Source organism: Crotalus tigris, unplaced genomic scaffold, assembly GCF_016545835.1.
Source record: "Crotalus tigris isolate CLP2741 ecotype Arizona unplaced genomic scaffold, ASM1654583v1 scf7180000018517.1768243, whole genome shotgun sequence".
NCBI classification, from domain to species: Eukaryota; Metazoa; Chordata; class Lepidosauria; order Squamata; family Viperidae; genus Crotalus; species Crotalus tigris.
Window position 1 is genome coordinate 1007675 of NW_024097052.1, and position 22043 is coordinate 1029717.

Consider the following 22043-nt stretch of genomic DNA (forward strand, 5'->3'; position numbering starts at 1 on the left):
GAATAGAATAGAATAGAATAGAATAGAATAGAATAGAATAGAATAGAATAGAATAACTTTATTATCACTTCACGGGCACGTTCTTCAAGAATGCAATTAAAAATAAAATAAACAGCTCTTGCCTATGAGTCCTCTTTGTCTTTCTCGTGTTCCTATATTCAGGAGTTTAGCTAAATAAGGTTAAAATCAAGTTGGATATCTCATTCAGGGCATTGTAGGAAACCAGCCATTGCTTTGGCATCAACCAGACCATCAAAAGTTAAGTCACAAGATGCTTTTGCTGTTTAGATTTCCCATGCTAGGTGAGCCCAGCAATTGTGTTTTGTTAACCTGAGTTTAGGATTAAGTATGTTTTAAGAACTCTGCCAAATTGTTTCCACTGTAGGGATAATAGCTGCTGGGGCAAGGGTGGAATTGGAGAAATGTCATGCGAGAAAGGATTAAACTCCTTTTTTCCTGTACAGCTATTTTTAATCAAATTTCCTTCCAGAGAATTAGCCCAGCGAGGCGATTGGAGGGAAAAGAACCATTTGCAGATAAGCTTCATCAGTTGCTGATAAGAGATTATATTGTTGTTGATCGACTCACAATGAAGTTCTATGCCACGCCTAAGAGCTATTTTATAAACAATCATGCTATAAATAATGATAGTTTGCACCCTTCTCTTTTCTTTTCCGTCACGCCTCTCCTTGCACTGTGGCTGCCAGATCAGGCTGCAAAAAATACGAACTGCTACTAGATGGCAGCAAAGAGACCCAGAATACAAAACATTTCCTGCCGTTTACTGGTCATCTAGGTTTTTGCAACCCCACGTGAGATCCTCCCTTCTATGCACCTTCTCTTCCAGTAATCCCAAAATATATGCATGTCCTCTCCAGATCATGCTCCATGTATCTCATATCTGTTTCCTGATCTAAAACAGGGGTGTCAAACTCGCAATGTCACGTGACGTGTCACAATGTATCGCAACATTGCAGGCAATTGGGTGGGCGTGATTTCGGCATGACACATCAGTTTGACACCCCTGACCTAAAAGGTTGTGAGTCTTGAAGCCTTGATCACGCCTCAAGTCTAGATTTATTTGCTATTCAGATCACATCCCCCCTCCCCCGCAACTCCAGGACCGGAGTGGATTCCATCCTGAGCAAAGATTGCTCTTAATGAGCTCAAGGGTGCCTTCCACATTTGAACAAAATACAAAGAACAGATGATGATCTGAATACTACTGTAATCCTTCATCGGATTAGCACGGTCCAGGAAAGAACCTCAAAGAACAGTTCACTTTTTTTCTCTCTCTCTCTCTCTCTATTTCCAGCAAAAATGATCTGAACATCCCAAATAGAAGGGAATTTGAACTGCATCCAATCAGTGTATTATTTGTATAATGTCACAGGAAGAGAGCCGTATTACTGTAGGATAGCCAAAAATCAGGAGCAATCAGGCAGATTGCTGACAGAGATTAGTCAGCTGACACATTTGACTAAAAGGCATCAGTTTTGGGGAGAACCAGGTAGGCTTCAGGTGATCTCCGAAGGTGACAACAAAACACATTGAAGCTATCAATGGATAAGATATTTGTAAAGTCTTGTACAGATAACCTGTGTTTGCTTCACCTGTCTTCTCTTCTCTTCCTCTTCTTTGCCTCATCCCAGTATAAATATGCATCAGAACTCTACACGATGGAGGAAACTAAATGTAGTTCATGCCTTTTAATAAAATATTAATCAGAAATGTGCCACCAGTTTCCTTCTGATTTGGGGCTATCCAGGTTTACTCAGAAATGAGTCCCATAAATATCAACACAGCTTTCTTCCGGTGAGTGGATATAGGATTGTAGCTGCAATTACAGCATTTTTTTTTTCCTTTCCACTACACACTCTAGCAACTCAAACTCTGAAACAATTCAGTGAATGATTGAGGATCAATTCCAGGTTAATAGACAAGGCTCATCAGAAGCTCCCTCTGACAGGGTTAGGTGTAAACAAGCCACATTGGTGCAAAAGGACTCCAGTCTTTCAATTAAATACGGCCATCAGAGTTTCCCATCTGATTAGATGGAAACACAACGTGTGGCAAGTCATGGTTTGGAACTAGGGCAATTTGGGATTCTAAAAAGGGCTGCATTATACACTGTATGTAATATGTGAACATTGACCACACATGGAACTTTAATACAAGGATCCCAATAAATCGTTCATCTAATGTCCGGTCAAGTTAATGAACTCTTTCTTATATAATTGACATTTCAATAATGTATGCATTATGTCCTCTATCTCTATCTCTTGTTCATTACAAGGGACTTGGTTAAACTCTCCATATTTTAAGCTACTTGACTGTTAGGGGAAGGATGATTATTATTTTTTTACTGCAATAATCACTATAGACTGCAGAGGGGTTGACAACAAACCACAATAAAATGCAGACTAGCATCATCAAATGCTAGCCTTGCATAATGATAGCTCAATGTCTCATACACACACACATGAGTCACACTGTTGGCATGATGTAGTCCTTTGTGTTTTGTCATTTGCTGTCCCCTCTCCTTTGTAAATAGTCATGTATGATTCGCAACCGATGCTTGATGTTGCCTGGAAGAACTGATAGCATTTTGAGAGAGGACTTTGGGGCTGGGAGTAACTATTCCACAGCTCATTCTGGACTGGAGATCATGTGTTGCTCAATGGAATGAAAGTGAAGTAACTCTATTGTTACTTATCAAATACAGAATATAAAACACAGAACATTAATAAGACTGTATGTAAACATGGAATTAAAAACAAATTAGCAGTGACATGATAGCAATATTCCAATATCTAAGGAGCTGCCAGAAAGAAGAGGGGGTCAGCCTATTCTCCAAAGCACTTGAAGGCAGGACAAGAAGCAACGGATGGAAACCAACCAAGGAGAGAATCAACCTAGAACTAAGAAGAAATTTCCTGACAGTTAGAACAATTAATCAGTGGAACGACCTGCCTCCAGAAGCTGTGGATGCTCCAACACTGGAAGGTTTTAAGAAAAGACTGGACAGCCATTTGTCTGAGATGGTACATTTGTGTCTTGCTTGAACAGGGGTTGGACTAGAACAGGGGTGTCAAACTGCTGGCCTATGGGCCAGACGCGTCATGCTGAAATACTGCCCACCCATTGCCGGCAATGGGGAAAAAGTTGCAATACGTTGGCAACATTACGTGACATCACGAGTTTGACATGCCTGGACTAGAACGTTCCTTCCAACTCTGTTATTTTGTTAAAGAATAAAAAATGCAAATCATGTTTCTGTGTATCCCTACAATTTACCCCTGTGAAACCCATATATGGAACTACTTTATTCAAATGAACTGCTTTGTTATATATATAATTTGTGAATTTTGACCAGACAGGAAATATATTTTTTAATATAAGAATACCAATAGGTCGTTTGTGCAATCTAATGTGCAGTCCAGGATACTGATCTCTCTCTTTCTTATATAATTGACATTCAAATAATATATGTGTTATGTCTGCTATCTCTGGAGCGCTGCAAATGCAGGTATGTTCATTATAAGGGACTTGGTTAAATCTTCCATACTTAATCATTGTGTCCAGTGGTTTGAACAACTTGCAGTGGAATGGAAGCATTCATCAGACCGGTTCTATACAGGCTGCAAAATGTACTAATGACCCATAGAACAGTCTTTTCTTTTTATTTAGAAAAAAAGTTCTTTTTATTTAGGAAAAAAAAAAATGACACAAACCCAGAGTGCATACTTATAGCCCTACAACGCACCCTGCAAGAGTGAACATTGGTTATGAACTGGTGATGTGAAGCCAGCTTCTTAATGGCCATGTCGATCTGCATCAAAGACGCACAGGTAGGTTTTCTATATCCAACCATCTCCTTTTCACAGTTTAGTTATCAGAAAACATTCAGTAAAGATGAAAAAAAAAGGTTCTTGCCCCCCCCCCCATCTCTTCCTATCACTGTTTGCTCTTGATTGAAGCTGGAGAGCGATCCTATTTTTATAACCATCACAAGCCTTTCTCCTGCAGCCACAAAAGCCGGTTTCCAGAACATATATTTTTGCAGGTACAAACGCAAACTCCCAAACAAGCCCGCTCCTTTGATTTAATCCAGAGAGAGGCAGGAATTTTCCCCCAAAAGGCTGACACATGAGCATGGAAAAAAATCCTCATTACTTTCCCATTGCAGGAGAGATTGTGGTTTTAACACCGAAGGACCCAGCTTGTGCTTACAGTCATATGATGTGAAAGAATTAGAACACATAATAAAAAAGAAGGTACAAATATGAAGCCAGGAGGGAGATTGACCACTGCAACAGTTCATAAGGATACACAATATTGACCTCAAACACCCAGTAGTAATGTCTGTTTGGCAGAATCCTGCACAAATAACTATTGCAATGAGAAGGAAGAGTGAGCAGCTATACTAGATAAGGCCAGATAACTTTCAGTATTTAGAGATGGACAATTTATACCGAGTAAAGTTCAAGTAACACAACAGTCTTTTGTCTATGAAGGACTGTGGCTTCATAGAACCATCAGGATGAAGTTCTGATCCACTTAAAATCAAGAGTAATGTGTGCCTGCTGCAGCTTTTCATAATTCGGTATCTTCTAGATGTTCTGGGATCTCAATGCCCAACATCCCAAACCAGTTTGGCTGGAAATTTGGGGACCTGTAGCCCCAACAGGGTTGAAGACCATTTAGCTTGTGGAAGGCCAATCTCCAGAAAAGTATCCAGATGGAATGAGAGATGGAATTACATAACCAAGGAGACTGAGAAAGGGGAGATAACTTACACAGTGAACAATTTTGATCCAATTCCTTCATGTTACCAGTTGAAGAAAAAAAAAAAAAAAGCAGAGAGATCCCTTTGCAAACCAAGGTTCACCCAGGGTCAGTGGAGACAGAAATTGGAGTTTCAAATATAGTGAGATTGAAAACGGTGCTTTTCTACTCTGTTAGATGGAAGGCATTTAAGAAGTAACCCAGAGGACTTAAGCCATATCAGTTCTATGCTTAAATAGGAGTCATATTTAATAAGGTAACATCAGCAACAGCAGTTATTCTCCCTAATGCCTACTTGAAACAACATGCAAACGGTAGACGAGCTGCAGTTTTGGATAAGTAAGCTGCTCAGAAGTTTGACAACTGCAACAGGAAAACAAATCTGCTTGATGAATGATTTTCCTCAATCTAGTCACATGTCCATTCCTAAAAAGGTGACATACCAGAAGTTCCTCCTTGAGTTTACTCTGCACTCTCCTTTTCAGGTTGCCTTTACTTCCAAAATTTAAGACCCAGTTTTGGACAATCCAAACTGATTGCTCTTTTACCTATCCACCTCCCTTTGTGGTCCAGTGGTTGTTGTCTGATCTGCAAGTCACAAGACCCCCTCAAAAAGACAAACCAAACCACTTATGTTCCCCCCCCCTCAGTAATCCACATTTAGCACTCTATCTTAAAATGCCCATTAACCTGCCACTTCAGTGGCTTGTCTGAGATTGTTCCGTGTCTCTTTTTCCACCTTTGGTGGATCCACAAGTTCAGTCTGTGTCCACCTGCACGTCCCGGTTTTCGCCTAGAGAGTAGAATATACTGTGGCAAAAAACTTGGGAAGCACCTGGGAAGAATCCTGAGGCCCAGCCTCTTTCTTCCATGGTCAGGAATCACAATGGAGCCTTCCAGATGAAGAGGCCCTCGAGAGAAACCCGGTTGCTATCAAGGAAGCCCCCATGGAATTTACACTTCAAATGGCTGCTTGCTAGACGTACTGTTTTTTAGAAGCACTGCTACTTGGGCGGCTGGACTGCTTTTCTGGACAGAGGTGGATTGTAGGGGCTCCCGTTGCAAAGAGATCAGGAGGATTAATCTGGTTTTGCAAGGCCAAGGTTTCTTCTGTGTTGTAGTTGGCCCAATTCTGCTCACTGGAGAGCTTGTTGTATCCCTGGTAGGGTGGTGCATGTCTGTCTGACATGGGGAGGTAGAAATAGGATTTATCTGGTGGATAAGGCCCTGTTGGCATTTTACCAATGCTGTTGGCATCAAAAGGTAGAGGCGGAGCAGAAGATGGGGGACAACAGTCACTTTCCTTAACCTTGTTGACCAGGTGCTTGCAAAAGAGATGGAGAAGCTCCAGAATGTTGAGGACAAGGGAGATCAAGCCCATTACCAGCATGAAAAGGATGAAGATGGTTTTCTCAGTGGGACGGGACATAAAACAGTCCACGTGGTGTGGGCATGGAGAGCCTTGGCACACATAGTTCGCATGCATGACAAAGCCATATAGGTACCACTGGCCAAGGAGAAAGCCTGCCTCAAAAATGGTCTTGAAGATCACACTGATGACATAGGTCCACATCAGAGGCCCACGGATTTTAATTCGGCCATCTTCAGCCACGCAGATCTTGGCCATCTTCTTCTCCACGGCCATCAGCATAGCTGTCACTTTGTAATCTTTGGCTTGCAGCGCCCGGAGTTCACTCTCCCGCTCCTTTAGCTTCTCCTCTTGTCGGGAGAGGTAGACGACATGCCCCAGGTAGACCAAGGTTGGGGTGCTGACAAAGAGGAATTGCAGCACCCAGTAACGGATATGGGAAATAGGGAAGGCATTGTCATAGCAGACGTTGGTACAGCCAGGTTGCTTGGTATTACACACAAAGTCGGACTGTTCATCCCCCCAGACAGACTCCCCGGCTAGACCCAGGATCAAGATCCGAAAGATGAAAAGGACTGTCAACCAGATCTTGCCGAAGGCTGTTGAATGCTCCTGCACCTGGTCCAGTAACTTCTCCAGGAAGCCCCAGTCGCCCATCCTGTGCTGAGGACAGTTAGAGAGGCAGGAATTAACAAAGGGTCCATAATTCTTTCGTGAAAGCTTAACGTTCCCACCCATCATCTAAGTCACGTGGAGGCAAACCTCCTGAACTGAAAACTACATTGGCCACCATGAGGCCTTCAAGAGATCCAAAGGAAGACAAGGATAATGAATGGGACCATAATTCACCCCAGCCAATTGCTGTGAAACTCATTCCCTTCCCAACGTGGCTGGACTCATACAATATCTTAAGTCCAAGCCGTATGATGATGGTGTTTACACAACGTTCTGAATTTAGTTATTGAGGAAACCCTCTTGTCTAAATTACACCATAAACTGCAAAGCATTTTTTTAAAGTCTCCCTTGTATTCTGTGTATATGTATATGTATATACATATGTAGGTCTTTGGTTGTTCGGGTTTTCTCCCGCGTAAAAGTATTATATATGTATATAATGTATACGTATGTGTATGTAGGAGACACACAAGACATAAATAGTCTCTCTCTCTCTCTCTCTCTCTCTCTCCCCCCCCCCCACACACACACAGCATAAACATATAAAATCTTCCTTCTCACCCCTATGGGTGGCCTGTGTCTTGCTCAATCTCGGGTCTTCTACCAGAGGGCCTGGGAGTTTGAGGGTCCTGCACAGAATCTCAGGTGTTTCTAGCACTGCTCTCTTTTGAACAGAGAGCATTGATCTCATTCTTGGAATCTGCTGGATCCCAGCTTAGGGGTCACAGCCCCAAATGCTCCTACCAAAACTGGCACCGCTTTGGCCTTTACTGTCCATGTACTCTTTCAAACCCTGGTCCTTCTCCAGCTTCTCATACGTCTTTCTTTCTCCTGATGTTGATGTTACCTGGCATTGTACATTTATCTCCACTGCTGTCTTCTGGTTCTTATCTACTAATTCCATTCATTGTTTGAATACACAAGCAAACGCACAAGAGGAAGAGAGAGAGAGAGAGAGAGAGAGAGAGAGAGAGAGAGAGAGAGAGAGAGAGAGAGAGAGAGAGAGAGAGAGAGAGAGAGAGAGAGAGAGTAAAAGAAAAATTGAAACCCTAGCATCCAGCAAAATGTTAGTTTACAAGAATGTCACCAGTCTCATATGGTTGCCTGGATATTCTTGGAAGATTATAAAAAAAGTGGTAGGGGCTGGGGCCAGTGCTTTCTTTGGAGGAATGATGAAGAAAAGAGAAAGAGAGAGAGAACGAGAGAGAGAGAGAAAGAGAGAGAGAAAGAGACAGAGAGAGGGAAAGAGAGAGACAGAGAGAGAAAGAGGGAGAGGGAGAGAGAGACACACACAGAGAGAGAGACAGACAGAGAGACAGAGAGAGGGAAAAGAGAGAGAGAGAGAGAAAGACAGAGACAGAGAGAGACAGAGAGAGAGAAAGAGAGACAAAGAGAAAGAGAGAGGGAGACAGAGAGACAGAGAGAGAGACAGAGAGAGACAGAGACAGAGAGACAGAGAGAGTGAAAAGAGAGAGAGACAGAGAGACAGAGAGAGGGAAAAGAGAGAGAGAGAGAGAGAGAGAGAGAGAGAGGGAAAAGAGAGAGAGAGACAGACAGAGAGACAGAGACAGAGAGAGAAAGAAAGAGAGAGAGAGACAGAGACAAAGAGACAGAGACAGAGAGAAAGAGAGAGACAGAGACAGAGACAGAGAGAGGGAAAAGAGAGAGAGAGAGAGAGAAAGACAGAGACACAGAGAGAGAGAGAAAAAGAGAGAGACAGAGGGGAAAGAGAGAGAGAGAAAGAGACAGACAGAGAGAAAGAGAGAGAGAGAGAGAGAGAGACAGAGAGACAGAGGGAAAAGAGAGAGAGAGAGAGAGAGAGAGAGAGAGAGAGAGAGAGAGAGAGAAGGGTGGTGAGGAAGCTACAGGAGGCTCTGAAATGGGTAAAGCAGGTGAGTAAGTACAGAATAACCACACCCATCAATACAGGTGGTAGGAGTCCATCTGTGAACCCACGACCAGCTTTCAAAATTCCAGGTGGGTATTAATTCACCCCCAAAACCTAATATGCCCCTATATTAGATTATCTCCAGGCACAGAGCATCCAATAAATGCTGAGTTTTGAGAGCTGTGCCAGAAGGAAACACAAATTAAGGCAAAATTCCATGTATGGGTCTCAGGCTGTCTGAGCACAAATCCTATCCTGACCTCTAACTTTGTCAGCTTCAACTTAATATAGGAGAATTAGATCTTCTGAAGAAAACAATCCAGGACTGCACAATGGCTTACATTTCGAAAGGAAATTCTGGAACCTGAAAGCTGTTCTTTTGCTCGTCTTCCGGAAGAGTTCTATAAATATCTTTCTTTTTTCAAAAATGGTTGCGTTTACAGTTCGCTTACAATAAGAGAAACATTTAGGGTCCTACAACAACACTGTGGTTTTTGCCTAGAATCGTCAAACAAAACTGCCCTTCTGAAATTAGAAATAGCATTAACTATGGAGTTAGAATTTGCATTTGTGCATGATCAGGAATAAAAATTTTTTTAAAGCAGATGGTGATGATGATGATGATGATGATAATAATAATAATAGTAAAGTTGGAAAGGATCTTGGAGGTCATCTAGTCAAACTCCCTGCTCAGGCAGGAAACCCTATACCATTTCAGACAAATGGCTGTCCAGTCTCTTCTTAAAAACTTCCAGTGTTGGAGCATTCGCTGCTTCTGGAGGCAGGTTGTTCCACTGGTTAATTGTTCCCACTGTCAGGAAGTTTCTTCTTAGTTCTAGGTTGCTTCTCTCCTTGATTAGTTTCCACCCGTTGCTTCTTGTCCTGCCTTCAGGCGCCTTGGAAAATAGCTTGACTCCCTCTTCCTTGTGGCAGCCCCTGAGATATTGGTGATAAAGTCTCCTTTCAAATAAAGTTACATGTTACCTGGCTTAAATATATTTTTTGACGTTTGAAAACCCAACAGTTCCACAAATGGGAGAAGATGGAAGGATGAGGTTTTAAGCATGCAGTCATAAAGCTGTTCCCTATGAAGAACGACTGCTGGAATTGGGTATGTCTAGTTTAATGAAGAGAAGGACAAAGGGGGACATGATAGCAGTCTTTCAGTATCTCAGGGGCTGCCCCAAAGAAGAGGGAGTCAAGCTATTTTCCAAAGTGCTTGAAGGCACGACAAGAAGCAATGGATGGAAACTAACCAAAGAGAGAACCAGCCTAGAACTAAGGAGAAATTTCCTGACAGTGAGAACAATTAATCAGTGGAACAACCTGCCCCCAGAAGTTGTGCGTACTCCATCACTAGAAGTTTTTTTAAGAAGAGGCAACCATTTGTCTGAAATGGTGTAGCAGGGGCTTGGACTAGATGACCTCCAAGGTCCCTTTCAACTCTGTTATTCTGTTCTGTTATTCTGGTACACTATCCTTTGCAAGAAATATTTCACTGTACTGTTCCTTGTCTTCATGCTTTGCTAGAGTCCTATTTTTATGCCCTGTTTAAAAAAGAGATACAGAACCAGGATTCAAACCCCCCAACTGTCCAACTAGTGCTGCATTGGCATTTAAAGCATTAGCTTTTAAAATCTCCCACCCAGAAAGCAAGAAAACCATGATAATCCAGGGGATAGTAAAAAAAAAAAAGGTAATTTATGCCTTTTAATAAAACTTGTTGTTTGGAAAAGATGCTTCCAGATGCCTCCTGTCTCAGGAAGGCAGTAGAACTAGAGGAAAAAAGGGCCAAGTGGTTAAATTTACCCGAGAGTGCTGCTGCCTGCACAGCTGTGCCTATGATAATTTTATTTTATATCTTTTTTTTCTACCTCTATCCTCAGCAGCTGCCCAGGACTTACAAAGTGCCTGAGGCTGAGGTTTTCAATTGCTTTGGTAAAAATAAGGAAAAACAATAAAAACTGTATCATGGGTCCCCCCCCCCAATTTAATAATAATAATAATAATAATGTTGGAAAGGACCTTGGAGGTCATCTAGTCCAATCCCCTGCTCAGGCAGGAAACAAATGGCTGTCCAGTCTCTTCTTAAAAACCTCCTGTGTTGGAGCATGCACCGCTTCTGGAGGCAGGTTGTTCCACTGGCTAATTGTTTTAACTGTCAGGAAGTTTCTCCTTAGTTCTAGGTTGCTTCTCTCCTTGAGAAAAGGTTGTCCCATAGATAAGCTTTTCCTGGCAAGGTGATAAAATAGCCATTGACGGTCTACACCTACACACCACTGCACAACCAGAAGACAGAGGACAGCTGGAAGTGTTGACATCCTGAATGGATGTGTTGGGTTTTAATGATTCTAGCTGAGTTTGTACTGGGAAAAAGGCAGGAACTCCATGCTTGGTCTTAGAGAATTCCTTTGAGCATGAGCACTAGCTCTTCTCTCCTTAGTCAATGAGGACTAGTAACTTCCTATTAAAGATCCAAAAACCCCAGCATGGAGTCGGTTGAGATGCTGAGACTTTGGAAAAAGTGCAGAGAAGAGCAACTAAAATGATTAAAGGCCTGGAGAAGAAAACATAGGAAGAACAATTGCAGGAATTGGGTATGTCTAGTTTAATGAAGAGAAGGACGTGGGGGACATGATAGCAATCTTCCAGTATTTGAGGGGCTGCCCAAAAGAAGAGGGAGTCAAGCTACTCTCCAAAGTGCCTGAAGGCAGGACAAGAAGCAACGGATGGAAACAAATCAAGGAGAGAAGCAACCTGGAATTAAGGAGAAAGTTCCTAACAGTGAGAAAAATTAATCAGTGGAACAGCTGGCCATCAATAGCTGTGGGCGCTCCATCACTGGAGGCTTTTAAGAATAGGCTGGACAGCCACTTGTCTAAAATGGGTCTCCTGCTTGAGCAGGAGGTTGGACTAGATGACCTCCAAGGTCCCTTCCAGCTCTATTCTGATTGAGTCTAGAGAAAGTTCAACAGTCAGGCTTGCTTTAGGCAAGCAGGAAAGGACGGCAGAATGCCTTGGACGTCCTACATACGACAGTCTGATAGAGAAAGTCAAACACTAGGAAAATACTGTCAATCTTTCACCTTAAATCTTAAAACGGAATAAGAGCCGTGATGCCAAGAGGGAATAACTTTGAAGCAGACCAATGTGAAAAATCAAGATTTACTATTATTCTAAAAATCAAAGCACCGCCTCCAGGGCTTTCAAGTTTAGGGCTATTGAACAAGTTTAAAGACCGTTGTACTCACCAACAAATCAAAGGGATTTTCCTGACTTAAAAGTCCTCATTAGAAGTTTTTGGCTTAATTTTCTCCGTTTCGGCTCTGCTTCCGAAGAGGAGCTGCAGCCCAGCTCAGATGCAGGATGGGAATATAATAAACGTTCCTGGAATTCAGGACACTGCGCGACTGTTATGAAGAGCAAAGAAGGGGAAAGTTTATTATAATAACCCTTGGATGAGTTAACAGAAGGGGCGGAGTTAGAGGAAATGAGTTGGGGAAGAGGAGGAGAAAAGGCTTTTGACTAGGCTGTGCAATTATCGTTGAATATTCTGAGTTTTTTTTTTTAAAAAAAAACAAAACAAAACAAGTCCCAGCTGATTGGGGAGTTGGAAAGAAAGAACAGTCAAAGCTGACTTCACCTGCCTCCTGATTGAAAGAGCTTAGCACAGTGGCTCACCTCACACAGGCTGTGTTCACACAACCCACAAAAGCAGCTCCATTAAAGAGGCAGCAGTGAATCTGCATAACGTGCTAAAGCTGTGCTTTTCAACCTTGGCACCTTTTAAGATGGCAAGCCGGCTGGGGAATTCTGGGAGTTAAAGTCCACCCGCCTTAATGGTGCCAAGGTCGAAAAACACGGCTTTAGACTGCAGGGGTCTTCAAACTTGGCCCTTGGATGACTTGTGGACTTCAACTCCCAGAATTCCTCAGCCAGGCATGTTGGCTGAGGAATTCTGGGAGTTGAAGTCCACAAGTCATCCAAGGGCCAAGTTTGAAGACCCCTGCTTTAGAGTTTGTTAAGGGAATCTGGAGACAGGTAGCGTCTTATATGAACCTGGGGTAGCTTACAATTCAAGGCCTTATGCAATGTCCCCCCCAAAAAAACTGGTTAGGATAAAACCCGGTTCAGCATGTTGAGTGAACACAGGGACAGAAGAAAGAGTCTCCTTTTGATTTCCTAAACAGCCGTAGCAGCAGCAGGATTGTGGAGACTATTTCTCCGGAGCCTGGCTGAGGAAAAAGGAAGCAGAGGAAAACAGTGGAGACTGAAATAACAATTGGTGCCTCTGTTGCGCAGCAACGCAGGCCAAGAGCAACACAAGGGAAATCCTGCACGGGAAGAATTTGCCAGCACCTTGCAAAGCGTGGGAATCAGGAGCAGGAAAATGTTTGTGTGTGTGTGTTTGGGGGTGTTGGTGTTTCAGACAGGGAATCCCTGCAACCCTTGGGGAAGGGAGTGAGGAGTTCCAAGCACGTTGGAACTCTAGGACGTTGACAATCTAGGATGTTGACAATCTGCATGCAGAAGCAGCCCCCTTTTCCCCGGTATGAAATATGGTCAAAGAATGAAAAAGGTGGTCTTCTTAAGCTTGAAAATGGATTTCTGGTTTCCTTGAAATACACTGCAATACCCCCTTTAGTTCCACACTCAGTTCTTATCATGCCAACATTACTAACCTGCACAGGGAGGAGGTCAGCCAATAATATGAGAAGGTGAAACTATGGTTGAGATTGACAAAGATTGATGGGTAATCTTCAAGCTCTGATAAACTGATCACAGAAAGAAGAATTCAGAGAATAAGGACAATATAGAAGGGAGTGGAGTGGAGTGGAGTGGAATGGAATGGAATAGAATAGAATAGAATAGAATAGAATAGAATAGAATAGAATAGAATAGAATGGAGTGGAGTGGAGTGGAGTGGAGTGGAGTGGAGTGGAGTGGAGTGGCGTGGCGTGGCGTGGCGTGGCGTGGCGTAGGGTAGGGTAGGGTAGGGTAGGGTAGGGTAGCGTAGCGTAGCGTAGCATAGAATAGAATAGAATAGAATACTTTATTTGGCCAAGTATGATTAGTCACACAAGGAATTTGTCTCTCGTGCAGAAGCTCTCAGTGTGCATGCAAAAAACAAAGTAATAACAATCATAATAATGATACCAATAAGAGAAGGAAGTGGAACAAATGAGAAGGATCATAGCAATACAGTCTTATTACATAGCTAAATATCCCTAGGCATGACTGTGCTATGGAAATCACGTGTTCAACAGAGAATTTTCAAATTTCAAAGGGTGCTCAGTCTTTCAAATATAGGAATACATGCTTAGTTAAACTAAGTGATCCTTTGCATAATGTTAATATGTTTTCCTTCCCTCCTGGGATGATAGGAAGGAAAAAGTAGTTGTCAACTTCTCTCTCCCTCTATCTCTCTCTCTCTCTCTCTCTCTCTCCCTCCCTCCCTCCCTCCCTCCCTCCCTCTCTCCCTCCCCCCTCCCTCCCTCCCTCCCTCGCTCCCTCCCTCCCTCTCTCCCTCTCCCATCACCTAATTTTTACACCATCCATGTCCCGTACAAGATGATTCTGGATGGGTAATTCATGTTTATGTTTTTAATCACACCAGTATCCATTCATTTTTCAAACACAGATTCCTCCCATTCTTTCCAAAGGACTTTTATTATTATCTGAACTGGGATTGACTATTTCCCTCCCCCTTAAACGAAATATTTCTCAGGGTTGAATAATATTTTGGGGGAGGGGCATCCAGGGGGTGGTGTCGAATCACTGACGCAGCTGCAAGAACAGCCAGAGCGCCCACACCTTGGAACGAAGCTCCCTTCAAACGAGACCTAGCTCCCCGAAAAGATCCAATCTCAGCCTTACCAAACATTCTCCTCGCATGCTAACTTTTGTTCGGGGAGGTTTTTACACCGTTCAACTCTTGGAGATGTTCCTGGAAGCTTGTGTCTCTTGGATAGCTTGCAAGCCATGAATAAAGTTAATGTTTATAGAAGAAAAATGTTACTGGGATGGAAGGCAGCTGGATGCCCATTTATAGCAGTTCAGAGCCCATTGAACAGCAAGACTGATACCTTATCGTTCCTTCAGCTTTAAATCAAGGCGTTATGTCATAACCCCGATTGAGCAAATCAGAACGGTGCTCTGGCTCAGGGCCTAAGTTGCACCCGAGCCAAAATGGAAGCTCTGTTCTAGCCGTCATTGATCTGGAACTCTTCATATTTTTCCACAATCTTCCATCAGCCAATAGTCTGCTGGCCAAGAATATTGAAAGGTATCCTCCCAATGTATCTGGAAAGCTGTTTATTTAGCCATTAAATCTGTTTTTTTTTCCCCTTTCTTTTTCCATTCAATTGTATCCAATTCCCTGAAGTCTCTGAAGTTTTCTTGGCAAGGATTTCCAGAAGCGGTTTGCCATTGCCTCCTTCCTAGGGCGGAGAGAGCGTGACTGGCCCAAGATCACCCAGCTGGTTTTGCACCTGAGGCGAGACTAGAACTCACAGTCTCCCAGTTTTTGGCCTGATGCCTTAACCACCACACCAAACTGGCTCTCCAATTAACCTTACCTGTGATAAATTTTCCCCAGAGGTATTTTTCTGAGAAATTTCTAGGGATTTCCCTGCTCCCCCCCCTCGTTTCTTTTTCAGTCGCTCTGCTTGGAAAAAGGGGAGAACTTTTCACAGCCAGGTGCAGCTTTTATTCTTATTTCTTAGGAGAAGCTGCTGTATTATTGGACTATTTCAAAGGGAACACTGCCATCTTTGGGAGAAGTTGTGCAGCTGCACCAGATGGCTAAAAAAACAGCCAAGTCAAGCCCCTTATAATGCAGAAGATGCATAATTAATAGTACAGATAACCCTCAACTTACAACTTACACACAAAAAAATAATAATAAAAAATGGGGTTGGTCATGTGACTGACCTGCTTTATGATCATGATGGGCAGGTTCCATCACGGTCACAACGTGAGAACTATCTGTAACTTCTGACAAATTTCCCAATAAAACCTATCCACTGGGTTTTATTCATTTTAATTTCTTCATTAAAATAGCCCCACTCAGCCTACTTTTATATGTTACTTATTGGATTTGGAAAGACAAGGATAAAGAAGATCCTTCATTGGATAAAACTCTAAATATGAATTCCTTCAGGACATGTTGGGTAAGATGAGTAAATTATAGTATGTTTTAGCTGCCATTTGCCATTTGCTGAATGATCACAATTGGCTTCATATGCCATATCTAACCATGGTTTGTCAAGCCAATTTATTGGGTTTGCACCTTGCCTTATGCAACTTGCGTATGTCTGAAAACTTAGAGAAGCTAACTTAGCTCCTCTTCTCTTCTCTTCCCACAGAAATATATAAAAATAACAAACCAATATAAATAAATGAAAAAAGGGGAAAGAGAAAGAAAGGAAATGTAGAAAGTAATATACTGTATATCCATTCAGCAACTGAAGGAAATTAGATCAAATCACTTGGCATCCTTCCGGGGTAGGTAAAATGAGGACCCAGATTGTTGGGGGCAATGTAAAATATATATATACATTGCTTACTGGTGTACACCGCTTAGAGAGTGCTCGCACTTAAAGCGGTATATAAGTCTCATAAATAAATAAATAAATAAATTTCTCCTTGTTTATCTGTCAGGGAAACAGGATTCCAAGTAATGAAAAAGAGTTCCACCTCAGCGTTACTTAGTTGCAAATTAATCATCATCATCATCATCATCATCATCATCATCATCATCTTGGCTACAATGTTTCCATAAAGATCCAAAACTCTTGGAAAACTGACACATTTTTGCCAATCAACTGTTTTTGCAGAGATTCAGATTCAAAAATGCCAAGCAAAGTCATTTTTAAATTATTTGTGGCCAGAAGGTGGTGCTAGGATCACATTAACAAAAGTCTAAATTTCTGAAAAATTAAAAAAAAAATCTTTTTTTTTTTAAAAACCCATTAATAATAAAAATGGAAGATGCTCAGAAAGCTGGACAATATTTGATTTTAAGGCTATGTTTCCCAGATACAGAATACAGAATAACACGGTTGGAAGGGAGGAGGTCATCTAGTCCAACCCCCTGCTCAGGCAGGAACCCTACACCATTTCAGACAAATGGCTGTCCAGTCTCTTCTTAAACACTTCCAGTGTTGGAGCATTCACCGCTTCTGGAAGCAGATTGTACCATTGGTTAATTGTTCTAACTGTCAGGAAGTTTCTCCTTAGTTCCAGGTTGCTTCTCTCCTTGATGAGTTTCCATCCGTTGCTTCTTGTCCTGCCTTCAGGCGCTTTGGAGACTAGCTTGACTCCCTCTTCTTTGGGGCAGCCCCTGAGATATTGGAACCCTGCTATCATGTCACCCCTAATCATTCTTTTCATTAAACCAGACATACCCAATTCCACCAACCGTTCCTTATGTTTTAGCCTCCAGTCCCCTAGTCATCTTTGTTGCTCTTCTCTGCACTCTTTCTCAACATTTTTTTTATATCGTGGTGACCAAAACTGGATGCAGTATTCCAAGTATGGCCTTACCAAGGCATTGTAAAGTGGTATTAACACTTCATGTGATCTTGATTCTATCCCTCTGTCAATGCAGCCTAGCACTGCATTGGCTTTTTTGGCAGCTGCAGCACACACGGCTGGCTCATATTTAAGGGATTGCCCATTAGGATTTCAAGATCCTTCACACAGTTGCTACTATTGAGGCAGGTACCACCTATACTATACCTGGGGGGGTGGTATACCATATAGATGGTGGACAGAAGCATAAAATGGAGGACATGTCCTCCTTTCACCATGTATCTGGTAACCCTAACTTTGAGATAAGCTTTTAATATGGAAAAAGTTCAATTCAATGTGATGGGGGTGAGAAACCTTCAGGAAATAGACCTAATCCATCCTATCAGTCTGGTGCATTTGACCCACAAGATTTACACGGAGGCCTTGTTCCTTTTCCCATCAGTTAGTCAAGGCAGCCGCTTGAAACTCCATCCCAGATTTCACTTGAAGAAGGATGTAAAAGAGAATAATAAAATAACAGAGTTGGAAGGGACCTTGTAGGTCTTGCCATCCAACCCCTTGCTCAAGTAGGAGACCCTATGGTTGTCCTATCTCTTTTTAGAAACTTTGAGTGATGGAGCATCCATAACTTCTGGAGGCAATCTTTCCACTGGTCAATTGTTCTCATTATCTTGAATTTGTTGTTGTTAATTGCAAAGTCGTGTCTGACCCATCACGACCCCGTGGACAACGTTCCTCCAGGGCTTCCTGTCCTCTACCATCTTCTGGAGTCCATTTAAGCTCACGCCTCCTGCTTCAGGGACTCCATCCAGCCACCTCATTCTCTGTCATTGTCCCCTTCTTCTCTTGCCCTCCATCTTTCCCAGCATCAGGCTCTTCTCCAGGGAGTCCTTCCTTCTCGTTAGGTGGCCAAAGTCCTTGAGTTTCAACTTCAGGATCTGGCCTTCTAAAGAGCAGTCGGGGTTGATCTCTTCTAGGACTGACCGGTTTGATCATCTTGCAGTCCAAGGGACTCGCAGGAGTCTTCTCCAGCACCAGAGTTCAAAGGCCTCCATTCTTTGGCGCTCAGCCTTTCTTAGGGTCCAACTTTCTCAGCCGTACATTGCAACTGGGAAAACCCTGGCCTGGACTATATGCACTTTTGTTGGCAGGGTGATGTCTCTGCTTTTTAGTACGCTGCCTAGATCTGCCATAGCTTTCCTCCCCAGGAGCAAGCGTCTTTTAATCTCTTGGCTGCCGCTCCCATGTGTGGTGACCTTGGAGCCCAGGAAGATAAAATCACTACCTCCATTTCTTTCCCATCCATTTGCCAGGAATTGAGAGGGACGGATGCCATGATTTTGGATTTTGGTTTTAATGTTGAGTTTCAATTGTCTTGAATACATCCAGTAAATTCAGATCCCTAGACCTGGCCTCTTTTGGCTTACCACAATGAAAGGAGCCATCTCTGTAAGCCAGTGTTCCTCAACGTTGGTCGCTTGAAAATGTGTGGAGTTCAACTCCCCAAAATTCTCCAGCCAGCATGAATTCTGAGAGTTGAAGTCCACACATCTTCAAATAGCCGAGGTCGAGAAACACTGCTGTAAACCACTGTTCTTTTTGGTAACTTTCTTTCCAAGTCATTAGTGGCAGTTTTGGATGCAGACTTTCTTTCATTTCTTATTTCAATGTCAAATATTTTCACCTGCTCGTGACTGAGCCATTTAAATAAGACGATCTCGCAATTACAAGAGGAGTTTTATCTAAATGTATGCAGCCCCAGTGTACAAGAAAGGATCCAATAAAGCTAGTGTGTTTCCTTTCTCCACATTTTACTTCCTTTCCTACAGTTTAGCTGTGCCTACAACTTTAATAGCAGTTTTTTTTAAAAAAAAACTCAGAAGGCCAGAATGTTAAAGCTGGGTCTCCTCCTCCTTTTCCTTCTTTTTAGAGAAAAGGTGAGATTATTAACCTTCTCTTTAAAAAGAAAAGAGATAAAAAGAGAGCTGAACCATTAAATGCTCACCTTGAGGATAGAGAAGCTGAAATAATTTATACGCTTCTCTTTTTTTTAAGAGGATCCTTTCTTTCCCTAAAAAAAAAAAAAAAATAGATTTATTAAAAGATTTTACTTGCTTAATAAGAAATGGTTAAAGAAAAAGTATAGCAAAGTAAATGTGGGGGAAAAAAAGGAAGGAAAGGGAAAATGAGAAGTTTCAAATTTCAAAAGGTCCCCAGCCCTTCAAATCTAGGAATACATGCTTAGTTAGACTAAATCAGGGGTCTTCAAACTTGGCCCTTTTATGACTTGTGGATTTCAACTCCCAGAATTCCTCAGCCAGGCTGAGGAATTCTGGGAGTTGAAGTCCACAAGTCATAAAAGGGCCAAGTTTGAAGATCCCTGGACTAAAGGATCCTTTGTATGAATGTTAATGTGCTTTATTTCCATCCTGAGATGATAGGCAGGTATAAGTAGTCCTTAACTTAACTTACCATGGTTTGTTTAGTGCAGTGGTTCTCAACCTTTTTAATGCTGCGACCCCCAACCGGTCGTAAGTCGAGGACTACTCAACCGCTCGTAAGTCGAGGACTACTCAACTGGTGCAGCACCATTTGCAAAATGGGACTTTTGGCGGGCTCAGCAGGGCAGAGAGAGTCTATTCTATTGGCTTTCAAAAGCCAATAGAATAAAAGGGAGTAGCACAGCTAAGGAAAAGGGGGAAAAAATGGCGGACTGCGTTGTTTGGCAACCCCCGTGAAATGGTCGTTCGACCCCAAATGGGGTCCCGACCCACAGGTTGAGAACCACTGGTTTAGTGACTATTCAAAGTTACAACAATACTGAAAAAAGTGACTCATGGCCATTTGCACACTTATGACCGTTGCAGTAGCATCCCCATGGTCATGTGATCAAAATTCAGACGCTGGGCAACTGATCCATATTTATGACCGCTGCAACATCCCAGGGACACACCATCCCCTTTTGTAAACTTCTGTCAAGCGAAATCAATGAAGAAGCCAGGTTCCCTTAACAACTATGTTACTAACTTAACAACTGCAGTGATTCACTTAACAACTGTGGCATGAAAGGTCGTAAAATGGGGCAAAACTCACTGAACAAATGTTTCCCCTAGCAACAGAAATTTTGAGCTCAGCTGTGGCCATAAGCCAGGAACTCCCCGTATCTTGTTTTCCGTGGAACTGGTGAATTCTGCCAAAAGTTGATGGAGTAAAAATAAAATAAAATAAAATAAATCGCTCAGACACAGCCCCTTTTTAATCTCTAGACTTTGCCTCTGGCTCAGAGGTTTCAGGAATTTATGTTTTTAAAAAATAACAGAGGGACTAGACCAGGAAGTTGAAAAATAGCCAGGGAAAAGGCAGTGGCAAACCACTTTTGCCTTGTTACCAAGGAAACTGTGTGGTTGAGTCCATCAAGGGGTTGAACTCAACTTGAGGACATGTTTATCTTTGCTTTGATCTGCTCTATAGCCGGTCAACCGATGTGTAAGGCATTGTGTAGAACCAGACATGACTGAGCATTATATACTGAAATGCTGAGATTCCGGCAAAGAAACGTCTTTTTGAGTCAGAGGAGTTTAGTGTGGGTGGCACACATAACTTCTTGGTTAGCTGCTTTGAAGGCCCCTCCAAGAAGAAATGAGGTGGAAAACTGCTTGTGTTTATAATAGTTATTAAGCGTTGTGAGTAAGAGTGGATTTCCTGCAGCAGGCTGGTACTTGAGGAAGCGGAATGAAATGGCAAGGGAGGGATATGCAAACCTGAACAGGCTAAAGGCTCATGTTCCTTGAGTAGACGACAATGAAAGCTTTGGATCTTTAAAAAGCTGCCAAAAATTAATCATTTTTCACGAGCTGAGAACTGCACGTAGCTAAAAGTGCTGCTTCAAGATTTAAGTGGGGCCAGAAAAGGAGATGGCTTGGTCAGAGGCTAGATATATATTAAAAGTCAACTCAGTGACAGCTTAATTGATTTCTTCCCATATTTTTAATAGCTCTTCGGTTCCATTAATGATCACAGTTTGGTGCCAGGAATCTAGGGAGGTGCTAGCCTACATTTGCCTAAATGTATACAACTTGAGGAAGTCCAGAGGTAGTTTATTCAGATGGGTAACATCTCTCTCGTAATGTGCCTTTAATGGGAGTCCCCATCTACTGACTCATTGGCTTGACGTGGCTACCTACCCCTACATTATGATTCAAAATCTAATTAAAAATGGGTGAAAAGACGGTAGATCGTTTTGCCGATAAAAGGCTTGGACCGATACGTGACTATTCTTACCTGTTATCACACTTGGGTGTGTTGAAGAAATTTTTAGCCGCTGAATAATCTTTGTTTATCCTTGAAGACTCATCTGCAAGGTAGTCAACATTGCCAGTACACGATTTAGGCAACGGGAGAGTGGAGAGAAAAGAGCTTTGAAGAAAAGTGAGATTGTTCCAACCGATATTTCCAGGTCTCAGAAAAGAATAGATCTCATTGACCTTGGGGGGGGGACTTTAATTCAAAGAAGGGCAGGATAGAGATGGGGGGGGGGGGAGAGGAAAGACCCAGTTTGGTATAATGAAGGCACCAGATTAAAACCAGGAGACTGTGAATTGTAATCCCACATTAGGCGTGAAAGCCAGCTGGGTGACTCTGGGCCAATCACCAGTAGACTGTGAGTTCTAGTCCCACCTTAGGCATGAAAACTGGTTGGGTGAGCCAATTGCCAGGAGACAGTGAATTCTAATTCTGCCTTAGGCATGAAAGCCAGCTGGTTGACTCTGGATCAGGGGTAGGCAACCT

At 42.5% G+C, this 22043-nt stretch overlaps 1 protein-coding gene across 1 annotated transcript; it reads right to left on the bottom strand.

Moving 5' to 3' along the window:
- Window positions 1-3674: 3674 nt before the first annotated feature.
- GJA4 (gap junction protein alpha 4) lies at window positions 3675-12339 on the bottom strand. The gene is made up of 2 exons (XM_039353379.1): window positions 11972-12339; window positions 3675-6820 (listed from the first exon to the last, which is right to left on the bottom strand). The coding sequence occupies exon 2, from the start codon at window positions 6812-6814 to the stop codon at window positions 5765-5767; it is 1050 nt and encodes a 349-aa protein (XP_039209313.1). The 5' UTR covers window positions 6815-6820; window positions 11972-12339; the 3' UTR covers window positions 3675-5764.
- Window positions 12340-22043: the final 9704 nt, after the last annotated feature.